This window comes from Cucumis melo, chromosome 10 (genome assembly GCF_025177605.1).
Source record: "Cucumis melo cultivar AY chromosome 10, USDA_Cmelo_AY_1.0, whole genome shotgun sequence".
NCBI classification, from domain to species: Eukaryota; Viridiplantae; Streptophyta; class Magnoliopsida; order Cucurbitales; family Cucurbitaceae; genus Cucumis; species Cucumis melo.
This window is the reverse complement of record NC_066866.1, coordinates 20,372,087-20,399,470: the sequence shown is the minus strand read 5'-3', so window position 1 is coordinate 20,399,470 and position 27,384 is coordinate 20,372,087. Positions and strand designations below refer to the sequence as shown.

Sequence of the window (27,384 nt, the reverse complement as noted above, 5' to 3'; positions counted from 1 at the left end):
TCTTTAACATTGGGATTAAGTGGATATTTTGAAAATTTAGAGATTGGTGACGTTAATGAAAACTCTAGGATCAAAAGGGTACTATTTCCAAATATTTTTTTAAACATGTGCCTGCTAATTTCTGGGTTCAAACTTTTGAATAATATTGTTGCCTTATCTATGTAACATATCATATTTTTTTTTTCTCAATAGTATTCATTCATTTTTTTGTTTGTTTGGGAAAATGTCTGCTTTTGTAGGGAAACTCTTGGAGAAGCTAGTAATGGAGACATTTCTTTTGCAGATTCTTTGGAAGGGTTCGGTGGTGGGCAAGATGATCCTGTCAGCGTGTCTATTGGAGGTTGTAATGATATCTTTATGCTATTTATTATCTTTCCCTCAACTAATAGAGTCTAAGCCATATGTTTCTATTAAGTGCCCTATTTCCAGAGCCCATGCAGGCCGTCTAGGTAACATCTATTTTAAGAAAGTCCTAAACAGAACCTATAAATTGTCTCTCTGATTTTAGGTTGTGTTACCTTGGGAGAAGGAAAGTGTAAAGTTGTCTTTTATATCGGGCATGAATAATATGTTAGGATCACTATAATAATAAAACAACACAGTAACTGTATTTCAAATTCAAATAGCAATGTGAATAACAATAGTCTCTTTCTCAAGGCTCAGAATAGACATTTTGAGAATTTTGCGTACCTTCAACCACCCATACTTTCTATTTATAAACCAAACCTTAGGTAGTTACCATTATGCCAATACAAATATCCTAATAACATTCTCTATATACTGCCATTAATACTTTAATTTAATTTATTATACTATTTTTTAATAGGCTGTATATCATTCAGGAAAGTCCTTAACCTTTTTCTGTATATAATTCCCTGAATTTAAGGCCAATGATTGAGGAATATTGTGTCCTTTTCCAAGTTCTAATTTTTTTTTTTTATTGTTGTTATTCTTCTTTATTGGAACTAAACAGTTATCAACTAGAAATGTCACGTTACCAGAGTTTGGCATCCTTCTTAGAAAGATGCCTAGGGATTTGTAGCCTTAAGCTTTTTACTGTTTTGCTGGTTCATATGATTCTACTCGGTCAATACCTTTTTTCCTTCTTTTCCATCAATAAAGTATATAAGCCATTTGCTATTACATCATTCTTACCATTCCCACTTAAAATCCGCGCGTGTTGTGTCAAGATCCATGTCCTTGACTTGCTTGAGGTGTGTTGTGTCAACTGGACTAGATCAAAACAGGTCATGTTCTTTACCTTTATTGAATAAACCCGGTTCCCATTCTGGATGTAATTCCCAAGAGTTTCAATTCTTTTGTGCGAGGAATACATTGTACTTTTCAGACATAAAGCTTCAAAAGACTTCGATGAAGAGTCATTGGCAAGCGTAAGCAGGGAAGAACTGGAAAGAGAAGATGATGAGGATATAAAAAATACAGATGAAATGCCGGACGATAGGAACAAGGCTTTAGGTATTTTATTCCAAACTGAAGAGGTCCAATCACATTCCGTTAAGGTAAGCTTCCCCTTTACTCCACTTGAAAAGAAAGACATACCTCAAAAATTGCGTTCCATATTGGAAGCATGTGAAATCTCCTTAGTCTAATCCAAAGGAAAACAGGTCATTCAGAGGATATCCTTCAGGGTTGAAAGACGGATTTTAGCTATTGAATTACGTGAGGATTTGGACAAAAATCAATATGGTTAATTCTTAAAAGTTTTCTTAAGAAATTATTCCAGACATTACTAATTCAAGATTCTAGAAGAGACAGTTTCGATAAAGAATTCATAAAAGGCATTTAGAGCTCAAAAGATGTTGGCTGGACTTTAGTTAGGAGCTTTAAGGAGTTTTGGGCGCATTCTTTCAAGGTGGGATGAATGTTTTTTTTCAGAAACTGACATTGCTAAAGCAGATTTCTCTTTGCTAGCTGGAGTAATGCGTTGAAGGCGGTGCTGACAAGTTTTTGTGGATTGGAAGACTGCTTTGAGTTCCTATGGGCATTGGATTGCATTGGCAAGATAGTTTTGGCCAGCTGTTTTGCATCATCTTGGCTTTCTCTTTCTCCTTTGACCTTGTATATTTGGGTGGCAAGATTTTAGATTCGAGTGGGCTAATTACGAGAGATAGTTTAAGTATTGCTTTGTATTTAGCTTTCTATTGAAGTATTGTCTTTGAGTGGCTTTGATTATCTCGTTTATTTTCTGTTTGGGTTCGTCTTTAGGTTTCCATTATATTTATGTTGCCGTTTAGTCTTTATTTATGTTTTAGCTTGTATTTTCCTTTAGTTCTTTTGCTCTTAGTATAATACTCTTGTACTTCTTTTGGGAATTATATGCAACTTCTTTTGGGAAGGGTATAATGGTAGCAAAATTAGTCACCTTGTGAAATGGGAGAGTGTCAGAAGATCCCAAGCAGATGGAGGCCTCGGTTTGGGAGGTTTCAAGACAAAAAATCTGACTCTCTTGGCAAAGTGGGGTTGGAGATATATGGAGGAAGAAAATTCCCTTTGGTGTAAGGTTGTTAGAAGTATATATTGCTAAGACTTCTTTAATTGGCATACATGGGGCAAAGAAGGTAGAAGTTTAAGAAGCCCTTTGGGTAGGCTTGTTAACTTCTGTTCTTAAAGTTGTTTAAAGTAGCCCTATTTCCAAATGGCTCGGTGGCTGATCATTGGGATTGCTTGGTGGATTCTTAGTCAATCACCTTTCGTCGTTTGCTTAAGGAAGAGGAAATTGTTGAGTATCAATGTTTGCTTGGTTTAAGTTCAGCTAAAAGGGTCTCAAATTCTTTTGATAAATGATTTTGAGCACTAGAAAAGAATGAAGCTTTTACAGTTAAACCCCTCTCGACCCATCTCTCTCTTTTCTCTCCTTTCTCTCCTATTGACCATTTGCTTTACACGATGTTATGGAAGTCAATTTGCCCAAGAAGGGTAAACATTCTTATGTGGATAATGATTTTTTTGATTACTTAATGTCTCCATGGTTTTACAACAAAAAATGCCTTCTAGTTGTTTGTCCTCCTTCCATGTTCCTTTTGTGTAATCAGCGTGATGAAGACCTAAAACCTAAAGCATCTATTTTTCACTTGCCCCTACTCATCTAAGTGCTGGTGGAAAATTTTTAAAATTTTCAGTTCCTCTTGGGCTTTCTGTAATGAGTTCAAAAGTAATGTGTTGCGATAATTGGTTCACAAGTAAATGAAATGGCCTGGTTGATATGGAATAATGCAGTCAAGGCTTTGTTGGTGTGGTTCAAGAGAAATCAAAGTTTTTTCATGATAAACCCCTCGTCTGGACAGATCAGTTTGAAACGGTTTGGAGAAATGCCTTGTCGTGGTGCATCTTATCTAAGCCGTTTGAAGACTATTACATCCAAGATTTGTGTTTGAATTGGTGAGCCTTCATTTTTACATCCTAGTCCTCTTGTGTTGCATTTACTTGTACTGTTTATTTGCGTTCCTTGTTTTTGCTCTTTCAATAGCTGGGCGTGTTGTTCGGGCTGTGTAAAAGCCTAAGTTTTACTCCTTTAATTTTAGTTTTCTTGGATATGATGAAGGCTCTAAAGGGGTGTCAACCTAGTTAAGATGTCCGGGTGTGCCTCCTCATCCTTAGGCCTTTTTGTTTTATGCTCTTTGTATAATTCTCTTGTACATTGAGAGTGCATTGGTCTCATTTCAATCATTATTGTAGAGGCTTGTTTCCATCTTTTTCAAAAAGGATCATTCTTACCGTTCCTTTTCTTTCTGTATCTTGTCTATCCCTTCTCCATCTGCTATTGTCTCTTGCCTCAGCTTTCTCCTCATTTTAGAATGTTAAAATTTGACGGATGGTTAAGGTTTTTGCATGGTAGGTTTTACATGGAAAGTTAATACCATTTATCATGTTCAAAGGCATTCTACTATAGTGTTATACACACAGTGATGCATTCTTTTGTAGGAGACATGGGAGGACCTTGATCATACATGGTATGATTGCCAGTTTCTCAATATATTAGAAGTCTTGGATGAATTTTTTTGGTGATTGTGGGACACGAAATAGAGATGGTGCTCTTCAATCCTCCTTTTACACTTTTCTCTTATCCTCTGCAGAGTGTTTTCTCTCTAAGATCTTTGAAGCCTACTCCATTCAAGATATCTGTAGAATGCTCACAGTATAAGAGTGTTATACAACGAGCAAAAGAACTTAAGGATCAGTAGGTGAACTTGCACATCTCAATTAGGTTGACACCCTCATCATATTCAAAATAAATGCCCTCATCATATCCAAAATAAACGATAACATGACTAAAAGGGCTAAACAAACAACCTTTATAACATAGGATATTAATACATGGAAAACAAAGAGACAATCCTCGATAAAAAAAAAGCTATTGAATCTGTTAAGAGGCGATAAAAAAGCGAGTAATCAACACCAATTCATAATTAAGCTTAGGAAATAAAAGCGCTCCAATTTAAGCTGAACCCTAAATCTGTTTGTATTTCACTTTCTTGTAATTCTCCTTACATGTACTTGGTGAGGGTGCTAGAATTGTGTCAACCTAGTTGAGATAGTCAGATGTGCTGACTGATCCCATTCCTCTTAGTTGTATTTTTCTCCGGTGTCTCTTGTATTTGAAGATTAGACTCTTTTCTTTACATCAATGACAAGTTATGTTTCTGTTTAAGAAAAAAGGGAGATGGACAAAGTTTCAGGACAAAGTTTTGCGGGAATACTAGCTTCCTTGTAGTTTTGTGGGGGTTAAGAGGAACAATAGGATATCTTGTGAGGTGGTGGCTAAGTTTAATGCCTCCTGCAGCTGTTGGTCACTGTCTTTTCATAGTTACGAACTTGGTTTTGTACTTTTGCATTGGTCCTTCTTCTTTTGCAGTTAAAGTTAGAGATTCCCTTTGATGGGCTTATTTTTATATGCTCTTGTGTATTCTTCGTTTTTCCTCAATTAAGGTGCGGTTTCTTTAACAAAAACTTACAGTTTTACTTGCAATTGTCATTAAATCCTTAGATTGTGGACTTCAGAGCCACATATCATATGAAAAAAAGTGCTAGTTTCATGTTTTTTTAGAAAGAAACAAGTCTGTTTATTCATATAGATATAAATTAAAAAAGACTAATGCTCCAAGTACATGAGGGTTATACAAAGAGCATAAACATGATTAGTAGGCGTATCCCAACATCTCAACTAAGTTGACACCCCCTTAGCTCATCATATACCTCAAACAAACATAAAAAATCATTGAGGCTTATATTCAGCCATTACAAGAGGGACAAAAGACTGAATTACTAGCCTTACAAAGGTTTCAACATTGAAACTTACAGAAGATCTAAATCAAAAAGTGAAAAAAGAAAGTAAACTCAAAACAAGTAGATTAAGTTGGAAAAATAAAGCTCTCCAATTTGAGTAGGTTTCTCGAATGCAGTAGCTCTCAAAAGGCTTGGAGAAGGAAGCCATGAGGAGGCATTCTTACGGGCGACTTTAAAGCGATCCAACCAAACAAAAGATCTATCATGGTATACTCTTTGGTTCCTCTCAAACCATAATTCCGTCAAAAGGGACTTTACCGCATGTACCCAAAGTGGTCGAGGGATATTTTTGAATTGCACTCCAACAAAAAGTTACTGGATATTTCCTCCAAAGTCAGCACCAAACACCCAAGATAGGTTAAAGAAAGAAAACTTCTCCCAACATCGAAAATGCGTAACATTAAAAGTGAAATATGAGCTTAAAGGTTTGTTCTCTCTCCCTTCTCTCCCCCCTCTCCCCTCCTTTGATCCTTCACCTTGCCCCTGGCATTCCTTTTCACCGACAACTTCTCTGTCCAATAGAGTAGACCATTCCCCACCTCTCCATTCATGATTCTCATGAACTTGGAGGAACACATGGAAGTGGTAAGTAGCAAAGTGGTTAGTTCCTACCATCGCCCTTTGTTCTTTTTTTTTTTAAACGGAGACAAGCCTCTTTATTAATAATTACTATTGTCCTTGGTTTGAAAATGGGTTATTCAACATTGAAGATGTAGATCTCAGAAAAATACTCGAGGTCACGAAGCCACAATTGAAATGGTTCATTGAGTTCATCAATGAACTTATTCGGGGTTCAGAGAACAAATCTTTATTAGAAATGGAAAGGATGAGAGGGGAACCACAAGTTTGATGAAATTCCGAGAAGATTCAGGGTGGGTTTTGAGGTGTGTCATCGGGCCCACTTCTGGGTACTAGTCCTATGTTCATATTTTCTCAAGGGAAGACAAGTAGGACTGGAAAGCGTTTCTAAAAATGCTAAAAAGCTCCCACATGAAACAAGACTACTTGGGCTGGCATTCCTCCATTACTCCGGCAAGAAACGAAGGCGCACACACCTACTAGCTTCTGATAGGGATGTCTATCCTATAGTCTATCTAGCTAGCCATCTCTTGGTGTAAGTTATCTTTGCTAGTTTGATTTTATAGTTTCTCTACACATGTTGGAGAATTTTCTTGCAACTCATTTTCCCCTCTTGTAAATTTTCATACACCAATATAATTGTTTTCAACCTTTCCATTCCTTTTGTTAATTTCATACATAAATAAATGAGATTGTTTCCTATTCTTACCAAAAAGGAAAAAAATCACATAGAAACCATCCAACATGGCATAATTCGTAGATCATAATAGTGGTTGGTCAGTTAGTTGAGTTGAATCTTAGAAACTAGAAGGAAAGCACGCAGAAGAGGAACTTATTTTTCAATTAAGAAATAGATTTAATTTTTTGGGTGAGGGACGCTTGGTTTTTTGTTAGATAGAGTAGTTTATGGTTGAATCTCAAATAGGTGTCCTAACTGAACATTTCCTATCTGGATAATAGTTTTTATTTGGTCAACCCGATCTTCTTCCCCAGATGAGCCCTGAAAAATGTTTTGTATGTGGTATAAATAGTCAATTAGACAGCGTGGTTTTATAGTGATAGTAGGCACGTTAGATTTGAACTTGTTTGATTTATGAAAGAGCCAGAGTGTTTTATTTATATTTATTTGTTATTTACTTTTATTACCTGAGAGTATAATAAGGCAAATTATGACTTGTTATCTGCGCGATTAATTTGTTCCAGGTCCAGTTTTATCCAAGTTTATCACTGCATTTCGTGAACTTGCTACATACAAAGAACAACTGCGTTCTCAGGTAATTTCTAGATCCTCTTTATGGGATGCTTAGAAGGTCCTTATTTTTAATAAATTATTTTTGGATCCTCTTTATGGGATGCGTAAAAAGTCCTTATTTTTAATAAATTATTTTTGTAGTGCTGAGGGTATGAGAGTTTATGGTTGATTAATTTTTGGCTTGGGAAATTATGGCAAAGAAATGCAGCTGTATCTGATTGACTTTTACCATTGAAGATAATTTTTGCTCATATGGACTTTTCTTTGTAATCTTTCATGTTCATGTAAAATTATTTTTGCAGGTAGAACATGTATTAACTAACCGGTTGATGCAGTTTCTGAACGAGGATTTACAAGGAGTAAAGGTAAGTTCGGTAACAAGATGAAAACTTGTCTCATTATCCAAGTCATCTTTTTACGAGATACAAGTACCATATGAATTAACCGTACAATTTGATGGGGGGAGTTAGTTCCTTGGTTTCCATTATCTAGTTTTGATTTTTATTTATTTATTATATATGTATATATTTGTTGGGACCCGATCTTGATATTCAAGTAGATGAATTTATTGATAGTAATTGAGGATGAAATCTCAATACAATGAAATTACAGAATTGAATTGAGTAAATATCAATTCAAGATTAGGGCACTCCTTCTCTCTGTTATCCTATCTCTCAAGGATGAAACAGAACAACTAAACTTCAAAAAGCTAACTAACTCTCCCTCCCAAAATATTAGACTATTTATACTATCATTTAAAAAACTCAAAAAACTCTTCATCATCTCCTCTGTATATCCAACTTTAGCGATGGAAGAGTGGACTCACAAACAAAACTTTTCATTGTAAAAAATGCAAAAGAGACTGATGCTAAAGAAATATATTAACCTTCAAGAGATGAGAGAAGCTGAGAATAACAAAAGAAGACAATACTATTGAGATACAATGAAAAGAAAACAACAAAAAGCATACTCTTTAGACCTAACAAACCAACTTCAGAAAAGAAACTCAAAGCAACAGAACACATTAACTTTAAAGCCAAAGCCAACTAAAGACCATCGAGTAGACAAGCAAAGAAGTCCTTGAAGACCAAAAGTGAGAGTTCCAAACCATAGATCAAACCAACAGCTAAACTGTTGCTTCCAAGCTTGCAACTGCAAGGAAAAATAACACAACTTCTCTAAAGAAAAACAGTAAGGCTTAGTCTCAAGGTCACAATAAATTCACAATATTAGTTCTAGTCCTGGACTCAACCACCGAGCTAGACTTTAACTGATCAAGAGTGAGGTGGAATTGATTTGTACTGCAAAACACATTTTTAATCGTGGCAGAAATTTGGTAGGGATTATATGGGTGACTTTTTTGATTGAACACTTTCACCATTCATGTAAAAGTCTAATTTGACACGATGTAGAAAACTGACCAATTGAGATTAAGCAACCCAATTGATGAGATTGAACAGAAACCAAATGATAGAGAATGGATTTCAACCCAAAATTCCCACCAAACTTCACAGAAATGGACAGAAAACGCTGTTGAAAGGTGATCGAATGGGTTCAACTCGCAAATCTAAACTCCTTACACTATGGGTGATATGGTTTAAGTCCGAACGGGTAGTCGGTAGCCTTCATAAAAGTTAATTTATTGCATGAATTATTGATGGGCATCAGAGTCTCATGGAGTCGAGGCCACAGCTGCTGCAGATCAGGTCAGGTGGTGGTGTACAATTTCTTTTCCTAACAGGACGTTAATGGAAGAGTGAACAATTCAGATTGCGTGCAAAGGCATTCTTCTTTCTTTTTGGGGCCTCAATGATGCTACCTTTGTACTGATGCATCGGAGAATGTTGACCTTTGTTGAGGATTCAACATTGGAAAAATCGAGGGACCTCATAAAATACAATATACCATGGGCTACTCTGCCAATTAATTTTGCGATGGAACTTCATTTTATCTAATACAATATTAGAGTCCATAAAGCTCAGACGGGTATTCGATAGGAAAAAAGAATTAAAGTATGATCTAAGAAAGGTGAACCTAAAAAGGCACCGTCTTGATGGGGCATGTTGAGGATTTGAGTTGGAAAAATCGAGTGACCTCACAATGTTTATAAGAGATACCATGGGCTACTCTCATTGCCAATTAGTTTTATGATAGAATACTATGTACATGTTATCATTAACCATATGATTTTGAGTGGCTGTTATGCCCATTTAATATTGTCCAGATTCTTGGATGCGTTTGGAGTCTCATTGGTCTACAACATGCTCTTCCCCTTGGCAAGGAGAAGGGCACTATTCTCTAGTCAGTTTGTTTTTCTCATTCTTTTTTGGATATTTGGTTCGAGAAGAATGGTAGACTTTTAGATGTGTGGATAGCAAAGGGAGGTTATTAAGTCTTTTTAAATCACTGATTGGCCCAAAAGCCTATGTTGAGGTAAATTTAATATTGTATCATCTAGCACTCCCCCTTATGTGGACTTGAAAAATGTAGAATGCTCCAACAAGTGAACATCAATATTAATGGGAGAACGGAAGTCTAACAGCCCAAGGAGAGTTAACATTCTTGTTTGGATCATGATGCAGCATAAACTTCCTAAAAGCTGTCTTTCTTCTTTCCATTTGCCCTTTATGTCACTGGAATGGAGAAGATCCTTTACATCTCTTCTTCTTCTGGTCGTATGCAGCACAATGTCCGCAGAAGTTGTTCTCTTTCTTGGGTGTTTGGTGCTGACCTTCAAGGAAATATCCAGCAACTTTTAGTTGGGGTGCATTTCAAAAAAATCCCTCAATCACTTTGGATGCGTGCGGTAAAATCGCTTTTGGCGGAATTATGGTTTGAAAGAAATCAAAGGGTTTTCCATGATAAATCCTTTGTTTGGTTGGATTGCTTTGAAGTTACCCGTAAGAATGCCTTCTCGTGGTGTTTTTTCTCCAAGCCTTTTTCAAAAGCTACAACATTCAAGAAATCTACTCAAATTGGAGAGCTTTTATCTTTCTAGCTTATTGGTTTGAGTTACATCTCTTATTGCACTTTTGGCTTAGGCCTTGTGTATGCTATTTGTTGAATCCTTTGTAAGGCTAGTAATCAATAGTCTTTTTGTCCTATCTGTAATGGCTGAATTTATAAGCCTTGACCGGTTTTTGATGTTATGTTCTAAGGATATGATGAGAGTGCTAAGGGGTGTCAACCAAGTTGAGATGTCCGGGTGCACCTGCTGATTCTAACTATGTTTTATGCTCTACGCTCTTTGTATAACCCTCGTGTACTTAGAACATTAATCTCCTTTTTACATCTATATGAATAAAGAAACTTGTTTTTTCTTTAAGAAAGGAAAAAAAGGGAGAGAAATAACATCGTGGGTTCGAACATAGGACCTCCTCTAGACTACTTGCCCTGATATCATCTTAAATCACTGATTGATTCAAATGCTTAAGTTGATGAGTGAAGGCAAAATGATGTAAGAAGGCTAAGAGTTAATTGGGTAATTAGGTAATATTCTAGGTTAGTTCCCTTTTTACCCCTAATTGTAATAGAACTCTATAAATAGGAGTTTTCTACTATTGTAAGAAATATATTTCATTCTAATAAAAGATCCACAATCTTGGTTATTGGAGGATTTCTCCTTGAGGTTACTTAGGCTACATCATAAAATTAATATTATATCTAATAGGTTTAATTCCTTTTTAAGGCTTTGGACCTTTGGAGTCTTTCCCCATAGTTTTTTGGAATCATTTTTTGTGAGGCTTTTACTTTTGTGTGTTGTACATTCCTTCCACTTCTTTCAATTAACGCTTGATTTCTTATAAAAAGAATTGGAAGTCTTCTTCCTAGTACTTCTTCTCTCCATGGTACGTTGTTCATAAATAGGGTTTTGAGGAGCTTGGCCATGACCATATGCTCTAGATTTATTAATTGTAGAATTCCCCTAAAACTGTTGAATGGACTGAGGCCTAGTCTCACCAGGAGTATAAGCATTCAAAACTCTTCTTTTTAGGATTACTGAGTTTGTTCTTAAACTATTCTTCTTGCCTTTGCAGGACTCTCGTCAACGCTTCGATAAAGCTATGCATCAGTATGACCAGGTGTTGCATATCATTCAAAATAACAATTGATGATCAAGTGTTATATTTGTATATACATGCTTTGTCCTTACGCTTACGCATGTTTCTGAAAGTTGGTAGAATTGGTGGTTTTTCACATAAACTGAAATCCTTATAGGAGGGATTTTGAGATTGGATAGAACCTAAGCCTTAAATATATGTGTCCAATATATAAATGTAAATTTTCCGCGATTGTCTTTAAGTTTTGAAACATAACTTCATTGCTAGGCTCGGGAAAAGTTTGTGTCATTGAAAAAGAACACACGAGGGGACATTGTTGCAGAATGTGAAGAGGTATGCCTTTCTATGTATTGAATTTTGAACAGTTTCTCCAAGATACTCTTTCACTCTTCCACATGTCCTAGGTTGTTGATATACGCAAACTTCGGCTATTAGACCTCTAATTTAATTTTTAGTTATTTTGATGTACTTACATATATATTTAAAATGGTTTGTAGAATAACAAGAAAAACAAGGCTTTTCTTTTCTTTTCTTTTGTGTGTGTGTGTGTATAGAAACAGTTGTAGAATAACAAGAAAAACAAGGCTTTTCTTTTCTTTTATGTGTGTGTGTGTGTATATATAGAAACAGTTGTAGAATAACAAGAAAAACAAGATTTGTTTTTCCACTTTTAATTTTTCTGAATTCTAAAAGATAGAATTATATTGCAATACCAAAAATGAAACTACAATATACCTAAGGACATTCTAGAGGGCCGAGAATCCTCTCCCAAATTCCCAACTATGCAAACCCCACAAAATTCTTCTCATCTTCCTCTCAACCCAATCCCTCTTATTTATAACTAAAAGGCCCTAACAAACTTTCTAATATCCCCCTTCTAATCATCATCCTAATATTCTACTAATAACACCATATATCTCTAACTAGGTCACTTACGTTTTCCTTGTGTTATATTCTGAATGTTGCAATAAAACGATCCTTCCTTGATACATGGGTTTTTTAAAGTTCCAATTGCCGAATGAATTTCTGCTTCCATTTATTCTTCAAGTGGTGTTTCATTTCTTGGATCTAACAACAATGAGTCAGATGAATCCAACTCAGCATACTTCGAACATTAAATGCAATATTCTATGAAGTTTTTAGCTTCCTATGCTTTAATAATTGAATGCCTCTCGTCGTTTTAATTTTAAGAAAAATGAAACTGCTAATCACAAAAAAGAACTGCCGAAGGGTTTGGTGTAGGGTTTTATTACTCACAAGAGAGACATGCATCAAAGCCTCCAAATTGTGGAGGGTTTCATTACTCTTTAGATTTAATTTTATTTCATGTTTTGTATTTGTGTAAACAAAAACATCCTTGTAGATATTAATCTTTCTTCTTTGTTTTCCAATTGGATGAACCTTTGGTAAGTTAACTTTTGATGTAGCAAGTTTTTTGTGCTCCTATTATTATTCTTTTTTCCTTTTGAAACGGAAACAATAATTTAATCAAAAAAATGAAAGAGACTAATGCTCAAAGCAAAAATGTTGAAACAAATAAACTTTGCTAGATACACTTGAAAGTAAACAAAACCAAACTAAAAATTAACTTGATGTGAAAAAAATAATCCAGTTTGAACAAATATCTTGGATGGAAAATCTGCAAATAATTTGGAGAGTGAGCACCAAGAAGAAGCTTTTGCACGAGCAATTTCGCAATGTTTGGACCAAGCTAGAAACTTATCTTGAAAATATGTCCTTTCAAACTAAATTATTGATAGGATGACTTTGATAACATTAGGAAGTCTTTCTTTTATGCTCCTATTTCATTCATCAATAAGATTTCCTTCTTTTCCAAAAATAAAATAAAAATAAAAAATAAACCAACATTGTCAAATAACTTTGTGAAGTTGTTAAGAACCACGATTTCATAGTCGTGCACACAATATGTGTACTGATACACGCAAGGGAGAAAAAGAATAAATATGCAGCCACTTTTAGGTGTGTCGTTATTTTCCCTACCTTGTTGGAGTTTCTTATTGGTTTTTGGGAGAACGAAGATCTAATTTCTTATGAGTTTTATAGAATATTTTTGAAGTATTTTATTGATGATCTCCTAGTCTTATTTCAGGACCTCTTGAATTCAAAGTCAGCATTTGAGAAAAGTCGCTTCAATCTAGTAGGTTAACCATTACATATATTGCTTTTAGCTGTTCTGGTCTCTTTTAGGCTTTTTGCTAACTAACTTTTTTACTGTTTTGAGGGTGGTAGGTGAATGCGCTTATGAACATTGAAGCAAAGAAGAAGTATGAGTTCTTAGAATCTATAAGTGCACTGATGGATGCTCATTTGAGATATTTTAAGCTAGTATGATCTTTAAATTATTTAATGATGTTACATTTCATGATTGAATATTTCTACTATTATGTGGACTAACAGTGTTTATTTATTTGTGAGCTAGGGGTTTGACTTATTTGGTCAGATGGAACCGTTCATTCATCAGGTATGCTCCTATACATACGAAAATTGAAATTTCTTGCGTGAGAAATTGTGTCATAAATCAATATAATGAGAAAAAGACATTATTAACACAACCTTCTGCTTCTGGTGCGGCATGTGAGATGATAGAGCGGGCCCTAGATTGGGGTAAAATAGTATTTCATTTGATTGTATGACATGTTCTTGCAACAAGTATCCTTTTGATGAGCTTCAAATTATTATTGTGTAAAAATATTCACGGTAGTGATTGAATTTCTGTCAGAATTGTTGCATTATTTTGTTATGGTTTATAGGTATATCCAGGGACTGAAAATATTCATCAAATGTCGATATATCTATAAATGTTAGAGGGTTTGACTCAAAATTAAGATTTATCAATCTCTTCTATATACATATGAATAATTTGAAGACCCAATTGGAATGGTTTGTTGATTCACTGGTGTGGCTCTAGTCAAAGAACCAGACTGGAAGTTCTTCAGAAAAACTGGAAAAGATGAGTCCGGATTAACAAGACTGTCCAAATTCCAAACTCCATCTGGGTGGTTTCTGAGGTGTGTTGCTTGAAGTACTTTTGGAATACAATCCTTCATCCATATTTTCTCAGGAGACACGCGGCATGGATGGTTCTCCTTCCATAATATGATCAGGACCTTTTTGATGAATCATAACTACACTTCATGGCATTCCATGCTCCAATCTGAATTTGGCCATTCAAGACCGCAGGCATCCCATTTCCCAAAGACAGGCTCAAGTTATGCAGACGAAGTAAAGTATTCAATGAAAAATTTACACTCTGTTTTTACCCCTGGAAGACAGAGCATGGTTTTTACCCCCAAAAATCCAATTCATTCTCTTAAAAGAAATCATTCTGTGAAGCAGTCAGAGCAAAATTTTGGTGCGGAAAAGTGACGATATTTTAGAGGAAGATTTCAATAACCTATGGGTATTAAACATACTATTCATTTTTTACGATTGGAAGGACATATTGTTATACTTAGAAGATCTTTTTCAAGTCAAAATCAGTATTAACCCTTTATTCACAGACAAAGCCATCATTAAAGTTATCCAAGGAAAGCTTGAAGATATGATTTATGCACACGGTAAATGGTTCACTTATGGAAAATATTGTCTGCTATTTGAAAAATGGAATGAAGCCAAACATAGGAGACCAACTCTCATTGAAGGATTTGGAGGATGGTTGTCAATTAAAAACCTTCCTCTCAACCTATGGAGGACTGGAAAGTATAGCTTTAGAAACACTTAATCTGATTAAGTGCTCTGAAGCTAGAATTAGAGTTTGAAAAAATCTGTGTGGGTTCTTACCAGCAACTATATAATTAAAGAGTGAGACCTGAGGAAATTATTTTCTTAATTTTGGGGATTTGAACCCTTAGAAGTTCCTGAATTTGTTCAATATGACTTATTTCATAGTGATTTTTCCAATCTTATTGATTTATGTAGACTGAACTTAGTGACCATTGATGAGAACTCCAAGGGAACGGCCGCCCAGAGAAATGGGATTTCCTCAATCAGGATGCTCCATCCATCTCAAGGAATCCATTTGAGGCACTTAGGAAGCTGGGGGTGACGAACTTGGTCGGTCGGAAGGTAAACCAGTCCTTGACTTTTTGCTGGAGAAGATCTGTTTCAGGTGGCAAAATTCACACCAGTGTTCAGCTGGTATTTGCACAGCATAGAAGTGGAAAAGGCTACACTGGAAGAGAGAAAATCTGATCTCGAAGAAAGAAAAGACAGGCACCTGGCCATTTATTGTTTTAAAAAACAGTTCACTTAGTTATATCCCTTCAGATTCCATCCAACATAAAGTCTCAGTAGGCCTTTTAAAAGACGTCACATGCATGGTAGGCCCCACAAAAATTTATTACTCAGACAAACCATGGCTTCTGGTATACTGACGGAAATGAGGAAGAAACAGAGCTTTTTCCTTCTCCAGGGGTTTTCAATTTTGCCCCATCCCCTGTTCTATGCTCTTAGCCGAACCTTGCCAGCTTCATCCAAGAAAAAAAAATTCCTTTGCAAAGAAAGCCGCTCCAACACATACCAGAAAATTCTCTAAGTATATCAAGAAGACCTTTATCAAGGGGAGAACTTCTTTCGGGTCGTCTAATTCTGATTTATTGGAGGAAAGCTTTGTGAAGATACAAATTCCAGGTTTTGCTTGGAACAGGTCAGTTCTGCCTCCCTCTTTTAGTAATAGTTTTTTTCAATCCTCCTCAAAGATTTCTGGTTCAATCTCCAATTTTGTGCGAAGTACTTCTTGTCTCACGAAAGTGGAGAACCGGGAAGATGAAAATCTGGAAGTAGAATCAGTTATCAGTATGAGCAGTGCAGAAATTGAAATAGCTGAGGAAAGGAGCTTCAAACAGATATAGAGAAATTAGAGGATGTTGATCCTCTCGGTCTAGACATTGCTATGCTCTTTTCCTCCCCAGAGAAAAAAAGTTTGTGCAAGTTAGCAAGCATCTACCCCCCTCAAGAATTGGTTCCGTTCTTAGTAGCCTATGAAATTGAATTGATTTAAGGCATAGATAGCCAGTATGAAGATTATATCATGGAACACTAGAGGGATCATGGACCAATCGAAACAACTGGCTATTAAACAAAAACTTCTGAAGAAAGTAAATCCAGATATAATTTTGATTCAGGAGACCAAAAGAGAAAAGATTGATAGTCGTATTATAAAGGCATTATGGAGCTCAAAAGGAATTGGTTGGGACCTTGTTGAAGCTAATGGAAGATCAAGGGGAGTGCTGATTATGTGGGATGAAAGTAAGTTGTCGGTTATTGAAGTCTTGAAATGAGGTTATTCTCTTTCAATAAAGTGCAGCACAATCAATAGAAAAACCTGTTGGATTTCTAATATTTATGGGCCCACACATTATCGAGAGGTACAAGATCGATCTCCAGTAGGTAGATTGACAAGGGAATGAGATATTTCAATAAGTTTATTAGAGTCAAAGCTGTTAGAAATTCCTTTATCTAATGGCAAATTCACATGATCAAGAGAAGGAAGGTCAGTCCACGCTCTTTGCTGGACAGATTCCTAGTATCTGCTGATTGGGATGAAATCTTTGTTGGGTTTTGACCAAGATTTTAAGAAGAATGTGACTTAAATCCTTGCTGGTCCAGCCTAGAAGAAGAAGACAGCTGCTTTGTTGTGGGTTAAGGCAGTGAAAGCACTCTTAGTTGAGGTTTGGTTTGAAAGAAATCAAAGGGTTTTCCATGATAAGCCATCGACATGGATGGACCGTTTTGCATCTGCTTGTCTGAACGCAACTTTATGGTGTTCATTATTCTAAAATTTTTCAAGAGTACTCCATGCAGGAAATTTTGTTAAATTGGCCAGCCTTTATAGCCTCACCACTTTGAAATTTGAAGTCTTCAGACAATATGACTTTTGGAAGAGCCCTCTGCTTCAACCAGTTTTTCTGCATAAACGAGGACTGATTTTCATTTGCTCTCTGCTGCCATTCTGTTTTTACGTTTTGTATGGAGAGATGAGATTATTTTATTGTGGCCTTGTTTTTGTGGCTTTTATGTTGTCCCTGTATTGCCTAATATGAGCCTAGAGTAAGGATTTTCTTTTATTTCCGCTTTATGGATATGATGAGGGTGCTAAGGGGGAGTCTAGAGTAAGACTTTTCTTTTATTTCCGCTTTATGGATATGATGAGGGTGCTAAGCGGGTGTCAACCTAGTTGAGATGCCTAGGAGCACCTGCTGATCCTTGTACATTGGGCTTTTCTCTCTATTTTTCAATATTAATGATAATGAGACTCGTAGTAAAAACAACTTAATTATTAATTTAAATATTTTTTTATTGATTTACAGAAATATCCATCAAGAACAATATTTTATGATACATCTATTGACTGTCCTTAAAATGGAAATACTGGTGTAGTAACATTAGGGTTAATTAGGGTACTATCGTCAAATCCTTAATTCATTGGGATTGAGATTAGTTTTCATGATTAATCAGAGTTGGGATTAATTTCCTTGGTTTATTAGGATTAGCATTAATTTTTTTTGATTAATTAGGACCAAGATTAGTTTGCTTTACAATTCTTAGAGAGATTGCCATCATGTTTTGATAACTTATGATTAATAACAAGACTTCTATTTGACTCTTGGAGAAAGTTCTCCCTTTTATCTTTTAGGCTACATCAAATACCAATATGAATATTTTATTCCATGGATATATCGCAACCAATTCTGAATGCTAACACTGTATTTCCCTTACCCTAATACGAATCAACGGACCAATATCATGATTTGCTGGTTAATTCATTTGTCTTCTGGGGAGTCTAAGTCTGTTGCTATCGGCTAGAACAAATTTCCTCTCTTTTTTGACATCTATAGACAACCTTATTCTAATCTGAATTGGTGGCAGAAATTTAAGAAAAAGGTGTTGCATGAATCCGACTTCTGAACTATTTCAATTCATATTTAGCCACATTGCCAAATTTTATTATGTTATTTAGTAGGTTCTACATAATTTTTAATCTTGGTGGCATGGCTAAAAACTAATGGTTGTCTATAGAAGATTTTCGTGCTGTATGGAAGTCTTTCCTAATATAAGCTTTATCCACCTATATGAAAAATCCTGCAAAAGTTAAATTGCTTTTTCCTTGTAACTTTTTTTTGTCTTGTTCAAGGTTCTAACATATGCACAACAATCTAAAGAACTGGCCAACATTGAACAAGATAAACTTGCAAAAAGGATTCAGGAATTCAGGACACAGGCACAGCTGGACAATTTGCAAGCTTCCAATAGCCTCGATCCTTCTGTGGTTTCTGATGGCATTCATGGTAGTGGTATTAGCTCCTACAGAAGTGTTGAAACAGCTCCTCAGTCCATTGTCAATGGGAAGGTGAAAACAGTTTTTAAATTTTCAGTTTCTTCGCAATACCGTCTACCCAACTCCTTAAATATTCTCAACTATATTTCACTTGGGAACTAATTGAGTTGTGGATACTTCTTTAACAATAACTGTAAATATATGCTCACTTATACTCTATCTTGATTGGTCTCACAAGACAATTGCCTAATCATTGAACACTGTGGATCAAGAAACTTGTAATCTATAGCTCCTAGATGTGAAAAAATTGCGAAGCTTAGAAGGGTTTTCCTTTGGGAAGGGATGGATGAAGGAAGAGGTTCTCACCTAGTGAGGGAAGCCTGTGAGTGTGTGAGGGGTGGGTCGAGGGGAATGAAAAACAAAGCTCTGTTGGCTTTGGCGTGTCTCTTTGAGCCTAAATGTTTGTGACACAGTATCATTGTAAGTATGACTCTCATCCCTTAGAGTGGTAATCGAGTGGGTTAAAGACACATTGAAATCCTTGGAAGGATATTTTGCTTGAGCTTTCCTCTTTCTCTAATCTTGTTCATTATGTGGTGGGGAGGGTAAGGAAATGTACTTCTGGGGAGGATCTTTTGGTCGGGTATAGTCTCTTCTGCTTTGGGTTTTCTTGTTCATACCATATTTCTTTCTTTTTTTTTTTTTTGAAACGGAGACAAGCTTCTTTGTTGATAATAAACTCAAAGTACAAGAGAGTTATATAGTGAGAGTAATAGAGAAGCCTAGAAAGGGGAGAGAGAGAGGATCAATAGGTGCACCCAGACATCTCAACTAGGTTGACACCCCCTTAGCGCCCGCATCATATCCAAAATAAAAGAAAGATACTAATGTCATGCAAAGACTGAAAATAACAATATAAACTACCAATCTGTAGACAGATTCAAAGCTTAGTCATCAAACAATCTTTTGAAACTTTCTTTAAGATTTGGCCAATGTTTCACTAAAAGTTCCGTGGTAAATCCATCCGGACCAGGAGCTTTAATGCCACCTAATGCCTTAATTGCCTTGAAAATTTTCCCCTCAGAGAAGCTGTTGACAAGTGCTATGTTTTGAGATACGAGACACAAGACCAATCTGCCATAATAGGTAGGTATCCGACTCCTGGAAGTCTTTTATAAAGGCCTTCATAGAAACCCAGTATAACCCTTTCAATATCACGAAAAGACTTCGTTATCGCCCCTTGCTCATCAACCAATTCTGTGATTAGGTTTTTCCTGTTTTTTGCATTAAGAAATCTGTGAAAAAAGCCTGTATTTTCATCTCCTACTGCCAGCCAGTTTAGCTCACTTTTGTGTATATAGTTTCTTTCTTCAATTCTGTAAATACATAATAAATCAGTTTGGATGGCTGATTTGTGAGCCAATTCGGCATCATTCAGACCAACCCGTTCTGCAAGCTCGTCACTGATCTCTACTGTCTTGGCAGCCTTTCTTCTTTTTGGTTTAGATCAATCTTATGAACAGCATGCAGCATGTTTAACTTTACGAAGCTAAACAATAACAATTTTTGATCTCTTACTCTCTTTCTCTCTTAGCGGCCTTTCTTCTTTTTGTTTTAGATCAATCTTATGAGCAGCATGCCAATTTTTGTCAGCATGTTTAACTTTACGAACCTGCTCATGAAGAATGAATCCTGCCCAACTTGTGCCTGGAGCGCTTTTCGAAACTCCTTCAATGACGATGTCGCACTCTTTGATCAACAACCAGCTATTGCAAAACCTGAATGGGGATGACCCCCATATTACTGCACCAGCCTCTAGTAATAATGGGTAGTGATCAAAGAAAATTCTTGCTTTACGGGGCACTCTTGAGTTTTCAAATTCATCATCCCATTTATTATTGATGAAAAATCTGTCCAACAAAGATCTTGCTGCTATGCCACCCTCTCTCGACCAAGTGAATTTGCCATTTTGAAGGGAAATTTCCATTATATTAGCTAAATCCTCAGACCTCAACAATGCAGTCCAAGCATTATCAAATGAGGTTTGTTTTCTAATGAATTGCTTCAACGGAATTCTTGAGGAAATACTTTTCTTCTTTCCTTTGGTGAAATTTAGTAAATGTGACAGTTCATTTAACGACTCCGTTAATGCTGTGTCAGCCCGCCTTATCGTTTCCTTCCTATTCACTAGCACAAGCAATTGATCGGGATTTTTCTACAAGGCCTCAAACGGATTTCTTGCTACTGATAATGTTTCGAAGGTGAATTTTGAAACGTTCAGGACAAGTGGATATCTTGTAAGGTCAACCTCTTTATCATATAAAGTTGTTCTGATGTGCAAGATGTAAAGACCCAACCTCTCACACTAAGTAGAGGACTTTACTTTAAAAGAAAAGAAATAAAGTTTATTTAAATTAAATGGAAAATAAAACAAAACTGCAATTTGTTAATAAATTCATAAATAGAATGTATGGGAATAAATTAAAACAAAATCCTATTTCGGACCCTACTAGTTTTCAAGGGAAAAACAAGGAAATAAGTAAAACAAAAATGGAATGAAAGGAAACATCAATACTGAAATCTGACACGTGATGTAAGCAGAAGCAAACGTGTCCCTGTGGCTCGCCACGGTCACTTCTGGTCATTTACCAGCTTGCCTTTGCTTTTACCTTTGCCTCTGCCTCTGCCTGAAAAAATAGAAATAGAAAGAGTGAGTATGAAAATATACTCCGTAAGGGACCGCACTACTAGTCTCGCTAGGTGCTTGTTAACTTCCTATTAGAGTCTTGAAGAGTGGTACTCCTGAACTAGCACGTTCCCGGACACGTGCAATCTGTGACCCCGTTTGAACAAGCTGGTCTTTGGTGAACCCAAAAGAACACCTAAGACGATCGGGTTGTGAGTGATCCCGTCGAATCACTCAAATCATGTCTATGTCATTATGGACTGGTAATCCCGTCGGACTACACAGTCATGAAAAGGTAGTGATCCCGAGGGAAACCCATGTGAGTACGACTCTAATAGGTAAAGCTAACATACACCCTATCCATAGCATGCACATAACATATCATCATCATATCATATCATATCATAACATGTCATATCATATAAAAAAAAACTTAGGTGATAACATCACCGTACTATCAGCTCTAGCCACAAAGCAACCAGCAGTCATAAATACAATGTTAGTCTCTGTCTGTAACCTCAAATTATGTATCTATCCATCATCGGTACATAACCATGCATACATGTGGTCTCCTTCATTAAAGCTCGAGGGTCTAGTAGTTGAATCTCTTACTTGGAGATTAGCTCAGTCAAATTTTAACAGCAAAACACGCTTTCCAAGCAACGAAGTCCTAAATAGTTAGAAAACACCAATTAATAACTTGACCTCAAGGAATTAAAGGTCCAAAAACTCCAGTTGAATCAGCTTACCCAATATTAATGTTGCAACAATTTCCTTTAACTAGAAAGAGTTCCACAACCCAAACTCCAGTTGGTCAAACCGGTCCTTTAGGATAAAATAATTATTTAATTTAATCCAAAATTAAATTATTTAGGTCTAAAAATTAAACTTAGTTGGGCATACCAAAACCTAATCAAAACTTACCAAAACAGGTGAAAATGACCCAAAAATAGGCTTGTGGCTTACAAAAAGCTTGCGGCTCGGCTGGGAGGCAGGCGCGGCTCGCAGAGGGGAGGCGCGGCTTGGATAGGCGGGTGGCTCAGTGGCGCAGCTCGGACGGCTTACACGCTTGCACGACTGAGGTGAAGCACGACTTGGCGTGGGCTCGCGCGCATGGCTTGGCTACAGACTTGCGTGCACGGTTGGCGCTCGACGACGACGCGACAGGCTTCAACGGCGGCACACGAAACGGCAGACGGCTTCGACGGAGCGACGGACGGAGGGGCTCGGCGATTTGCGACGGTCTTGACTTGAAGGGTGATCGGCTGATAGAACGACGACGCGGCTGAGCTTCGGTTGACGGAGAAGATGCGACACTTCGGGTCGGGTTGGGAGAAGAAGAAATTAGGGCTTTTCCTTTTTGGTTTGATTGAGGAAGATGATGAATGGTCACACATCTCAAGGCCTAGTTAATAAAAATAATTCCTTTTATTTTTATTTTTCTCTTTTTCTCTTTCCCAGAAATCTTCACACTCTCTCTCTTCATTTAAATCCCACCAAATCTTTTCTTTAAAACTTAAATTTCCCTCTCTCCAACCAATCATCTTTATCTTTCAAAAATAAAATACCCCCACTTAATTATATTATCCACTTAAATATAATTATCTTACCTTCAACATTTAAATTAATTATACAATCAAGTATATAACTAATCAAATTTTCTCAAATACAACCAAATAACACCCATAATTACAAAAATTAAAGTTAAGATAATTAAAATAAAAATTACCTTAAATTTTGGGGTGTTACACAAGAGGTCTTTGGGATTTTTCAAAATCATCAACCACTAATGTCTTTTTTATGAACTTCGGCGGGTTCATCTCCTCTATGTCCCCAAAGTGCAGAAAAATGTTTCCTCTTCTCGGGTCTATGATTTCTATTGTTGAAGGAATATAGCCACATAAGTTTATTTTGACTTTGATTCTTGCTTCTCTACAGTTTAAGAGATTGATAGTCTCTGAGACTATGGATTCAAGACCCCTGAAGTGATCTCCGATGACCTCAAAAGTTCTTCTACTCTTGTAATCTAAAGGAAGATTATTGAATTTTAGCCAACCTACAAATCCTTTCGTAACAATTGGTCTGCTATGTTTATTTTTTTTCCCATTTTTCAAATTTAAGATGAAAAGAGCCCATCAATTTCCAAGCTCCTTCTCCCCTTATATGCTCCTTGATTGAGTCTTGATCCAGACTGATGCGAGCATTCTCATAAAAAACAGGATTTATCACAACCTTAAACTTGGAATATTGGCTCCAGCATTTTACGGATTCTTCTCCAATCATCAAAAGCAAATAGCTTAGCACAATCCACAACTGCTCGAAGTTAGTTTGAGCTACCTCCATATTCTTGATTACCCATTGGTTCTGGTTTTCTGGTTTTGGTGTGCTATAATGTATAGGGGTGTCTGGACACTTGCACATCTTCCTGCTGTCTTTGTGCTTGGTTGACTTTCTTTTGCTCAGACTTTTCTTTTATTATGTTGGAAGTACTGAATTTGACCATTTCTGCATAACTCTGCTTTTTGAGCATTCTCGGAGTCAGGGTCTTGAGTGCATTGCTGGCATACCACTTGACATAGTCCAATTTTCCGATGAACTTATCCATCATATTGCAAAAGACCAGCCTTGTTGCTTTTCTTCTGAGTGTACCCTTAGATTGAAATGACCCCCAAATAAGGCCACTGATTGCAACTAAGGAGCCAACCTGACTTTGCTTGGAACTTCGAAATCTTCAGCCTTCCTCTGTCAGTGTCACCGAATTTGTTAAAGTAGCTATCAACGGATGTTCTTTGTTGCTCCGAAAGAGTAGTCAGAATCCATCGAAGTTGGTTTCAGAAATAGATATGATTCTTTTTGCTTCCTCATCTTCAATGTGACAATTGCCCTCTTCTTTCCATATGCAATAATGTGACTGATTTATTTTGCAGCTGACAACTTCCTTGCTGTTTCTTGAGTCTTGTCGGAAGAGTCAAGAATGTGGCCGGCGAACTAGATTTGGGGAGGAGAGAGGAGAGAGGAGAGAGGAGAGAGGGGAGAGGGGAGAGAGAAAACTTACCTTTGGTTGCCTGTTCATACCATAATTCTTTCTAAAAACTGTTTGATATATGTTTTTTTGGTGTGGTCTGGGAACTCTGTTTCATTTTTGTTTGGGTTCCGTTGTTCTTCGTTTGATAGGAAAAGAACGCAGGTGGTTTCTCTTCTGTCTTTTATCCAAGTGGTACTTCTAGGATCGGGAGAAGGGACTTTCGCACCTGGGGAGGCTTTTTTGCAAGTCTTTTTTTGGCACTTATTGAACCCTTCTCCCATTAGTGAATAGGAGTGTGATTTCCTGGAGTATTTAGATCCCTAAGAAAGTGAAGTTATTTACTTGACAAGTTCTTCTAGGCTGTGTGAACACTTTGGATCGGAAGTCGAGGAGGTAGCCTCGTTAGTGGCTCCTTGTTACTTTATTCTTTGCTAGAAGGCAAGAGTTCAATTATGTGTTATCAGGTCAGCAAGATATTTTGAGAGTTCAATTATGTGTTATCAGGTCAGCAAGATATTTTGATTGGGCCACTTTTTGTGGCATGCAAGGGGTGTGCTCTATTATTGGTTTAGGGGGAGAGGAATCACATAGTTTTTAGGGGAGTGCAGAGGTACCCTAGTGCTATTTGGCCCTTGGTGAGATTTCAGGTTTCTCTTTGGACTTTGAATCACTAGGTAGGTAACTTAACTCCCAGTTGGAGGTCCTTACTCCAGTAGGACATTTTCGAGATTGGTTTTTGTATGCTATTGTATTCTTCCAATATTGAAATTCATATGGTGTTCTAGATGAGGACAATAAACATGAATACATGTCAACTGAAAAAAGAAAACAAATATACTTTACATAAAGTAATAACTAATAAGGCTATCATAAATAACTGGCAACTGGCAAATGCATGTTGCTCCTGAACCATTTTTTGTTTACTTCGTTCTTTATGCGACTATAATTTAAAAGGATTTCATCTCTCCAGCTATCGTTTAACTATTCTTTTGTCATCTTTGTATCCGTAGGTCGAAACAATAAAACAAGGGTATCTCTTGAAACGATCTTCAGGTTCGAGGGGAGATTGGAAAAGGATGTTTTTTGTACTTGATAGTCAAGGTGCTCTCTATTATTATAAGAACAAGGCAAGCAGATATGTGGTATGTTTATTTGTTACGTTGGTAGACTTGTTAAGGATCTTTTATATAAATCAGATTGTCGGACATAGCACCTTCAACACCTTGACATCCAGCAAGGCAGTAACTAAGCAAAATGTCTGAAGAATTACTTTTTACTAGAATGTGCTTCTATATACACAAGCGCTTCATAGAAAAAGTCCCCACGTTCTTTTGTGCTTCATGCTTAAGTTCCAAGGTTCATTGCTTAGTGCACGTTGTGTGCAAACTTTTTATTTATTTTGCTGAAAAATGATCTCCTTTCACATTTGCCCAACAGCACTTTTGATAGCTCAAAGTTCAGCATGTAGGGGGGGGGGGGTGGTTGCCTGTGTTTCTCGGCCTTGCTGCTTTTGCTTTGTTCTATGATTGACCCATAGCACCCTACCAAGGTTTTATTGTAAACCAAGGGAAGTGTCGTTAATGATAGCATGGTCTGGCTTCTCATAAGAAAAATGATATTATGATATGATTGGATTTCTGTGAGATGTAACTTGTCCAACTGAATTTACAATTTATCATTCAGTGATATGTGGGATGAAATTCTGAGTTACTGTGAAGTACATAAAAATAAAATGGATGAGATTCTCTTTTGGAAGTCTATTTTGGACATCTGGAATTTGTATTAAGCTCAAATTTCAAGAGGATAAAACTTCTTCATTTTTTTGCGGTGCTTGATGATAAATTTTTTTATTTTGAAATAAATAAAAAATATCTTTTGAGACTTGTTTAAGGTGATTCCATAGATGTTTGCAAGACTTCTCGTATTTCAACTGCTGCTGGGGTGAAGTTGTTATGTCCTTTTATTTTTTCATGAAAGGTCAATCTGTGGATTATTTGGTTTAGGGACTTTTTGAATTCAAATTGCATTTTTATTTGTCCTTATATTTTTGTTCTAGGTGGAAACCTTTTACTTGAGCATTTCCCTTTGTATGAGGTATATTTGCAATATGCTGGACAATTATTATGGTGACATAAATATAAATAATTATAAAAGTTAATAAATCCGAACTGTTATGTGGATTTTGGTAAATTTATGGGATGGTTGAATTACATTTTCAAGTGTTTAATTCAAAAAATAAGTTGTTTCGGAAAAAATCTAGAGTGTTTGGAAGCCACTCATAATGGTTTTTTAAGTGTGTTTTGAACATTTTCCACAAAAATGAGTTTAAACAAAAATAAGTTTCTTCAAAAACATTTTTTTTAAATCGATTCAAACGGACCCTTAATGTGTTTAATATAATATCTTCTTCAGGGACAGCAATCTCATAGTTTCAATCGCTCAGATGAACTCAACAACAGTATGTTTGGTAGATTCCGTGCAAGGCACACTAGGTCATCGTCACTCAATGAAGAAATTTTGCGTTGTTCTACAGTTAACTTGCATACGTCTACAATAAAGATGGATGCAGAGGATTCAGATCTACGACTTTGCTTCAGAATAATTTCTCCCTCTAAGACCTTCACTTTGCAGGTAATTAGTTGACTTAGCTATCCGGGTGACTTTCTTTTTCTTAAGCTCTCGAATTAGCATTATTCATCTTATTTTTTCAGTTTTCTTCTCAGCTCTTATTGTTTCTATTATCTTGGCTTGAATTTTGGAGACAATAAATCACATTATTGTCTGCGTAAGCGATATTTGAATGCAATATAAATGGAAACTTTGATTTTTGCAACAAGGGGAAAAGTTGAAAAGTCAAAAGAATAGTAATATATAAAAGAATGTGGTTTATGTTCTTTTTGAAATGGAAATAGATCTCTTTACTAATAGGCAAAAAGAGACACGAGCGCAAAGTACAAGAGGGTTATGTGAAAACTATCAAAAATACTAGGGATCAGCAGTCGCACCCGGACATCTCAACTAGGTTGACACCGTCTTAGCGACCTCATCATATCTAGAAGAATGGGGTTGTTTATGTTTCTTGTTGACAGATTGTCGATCTATATTTTCTTTCTTCAATGGCAGTCACATAGCTAACTGGAATGTAATTCCTACGTCTGGGTATTATTATTATTTTTTTAA

The 27,384-nt window shown here is 36.4% G+C and overlaps 1 protein-coding gene across 8 annotated transcripts in view; it reads left to right on the top strand.

Moving 5' to 3' along the window:
- The window catches only part of LOC103495062 (ADP-ribosylation factor GTPase-activating protein AGD4-like), a 46,314-nt gene that overhangs the window by 8,763 nt on the left and 10,167 nt on the right, over positions 1–27,384 (top strand). The window contains exons 3-14 of one of the 8 annotated variants that reach the window (XM_051090866.1): positions 240–340; positions 7,087–7,157; positions 7,438–7,500; positions 11,173–11,217; positions 11,464–11,529; positions 13,307–13,354; positions 13,447–13,542; positions 13,637–13,678; positions 18,350–18,565; positions 25,215–25,305; positions 26,261–26,298; positions 26,617–26,835. In XM_051090866.1, the coding sequence (XP_050946823.1) occupies positions 240–340; positions 7,087–7,157; positions 7,438–7,500; positions 11,173–11,217; positions 11,464–11,529; positions 13,307–13,354; positions 13,447–13,542; positions 13,637–13,678; positions 18,350–18,565; positions 25,215–25,305; positions 26,261–26,298; positions 26,617–26,835 (1,096 nt within the window). Of the gene's footprint in view, positions 1–239; positions 341–1,348; positions 1,521–3,237; positions 3,400–7,086; positions 7,158–7,437; positions 7,501–11,172; positions 11,218–11,463; positions 11,530–13,306; positions 13,355–13,446; positions 13,543–13,636; positions 13,679–18,349; positions 18,566–25,214; positions 25,347–26,260; positions 26,299–26,616; positions 26,836–27,384 lie in introns of those variants that run through there. The other 7 variants (XM_051090872.1, XM_051090867.1, XM_051090865.1 and 4 more) reach the window with 7 other exon arrangements.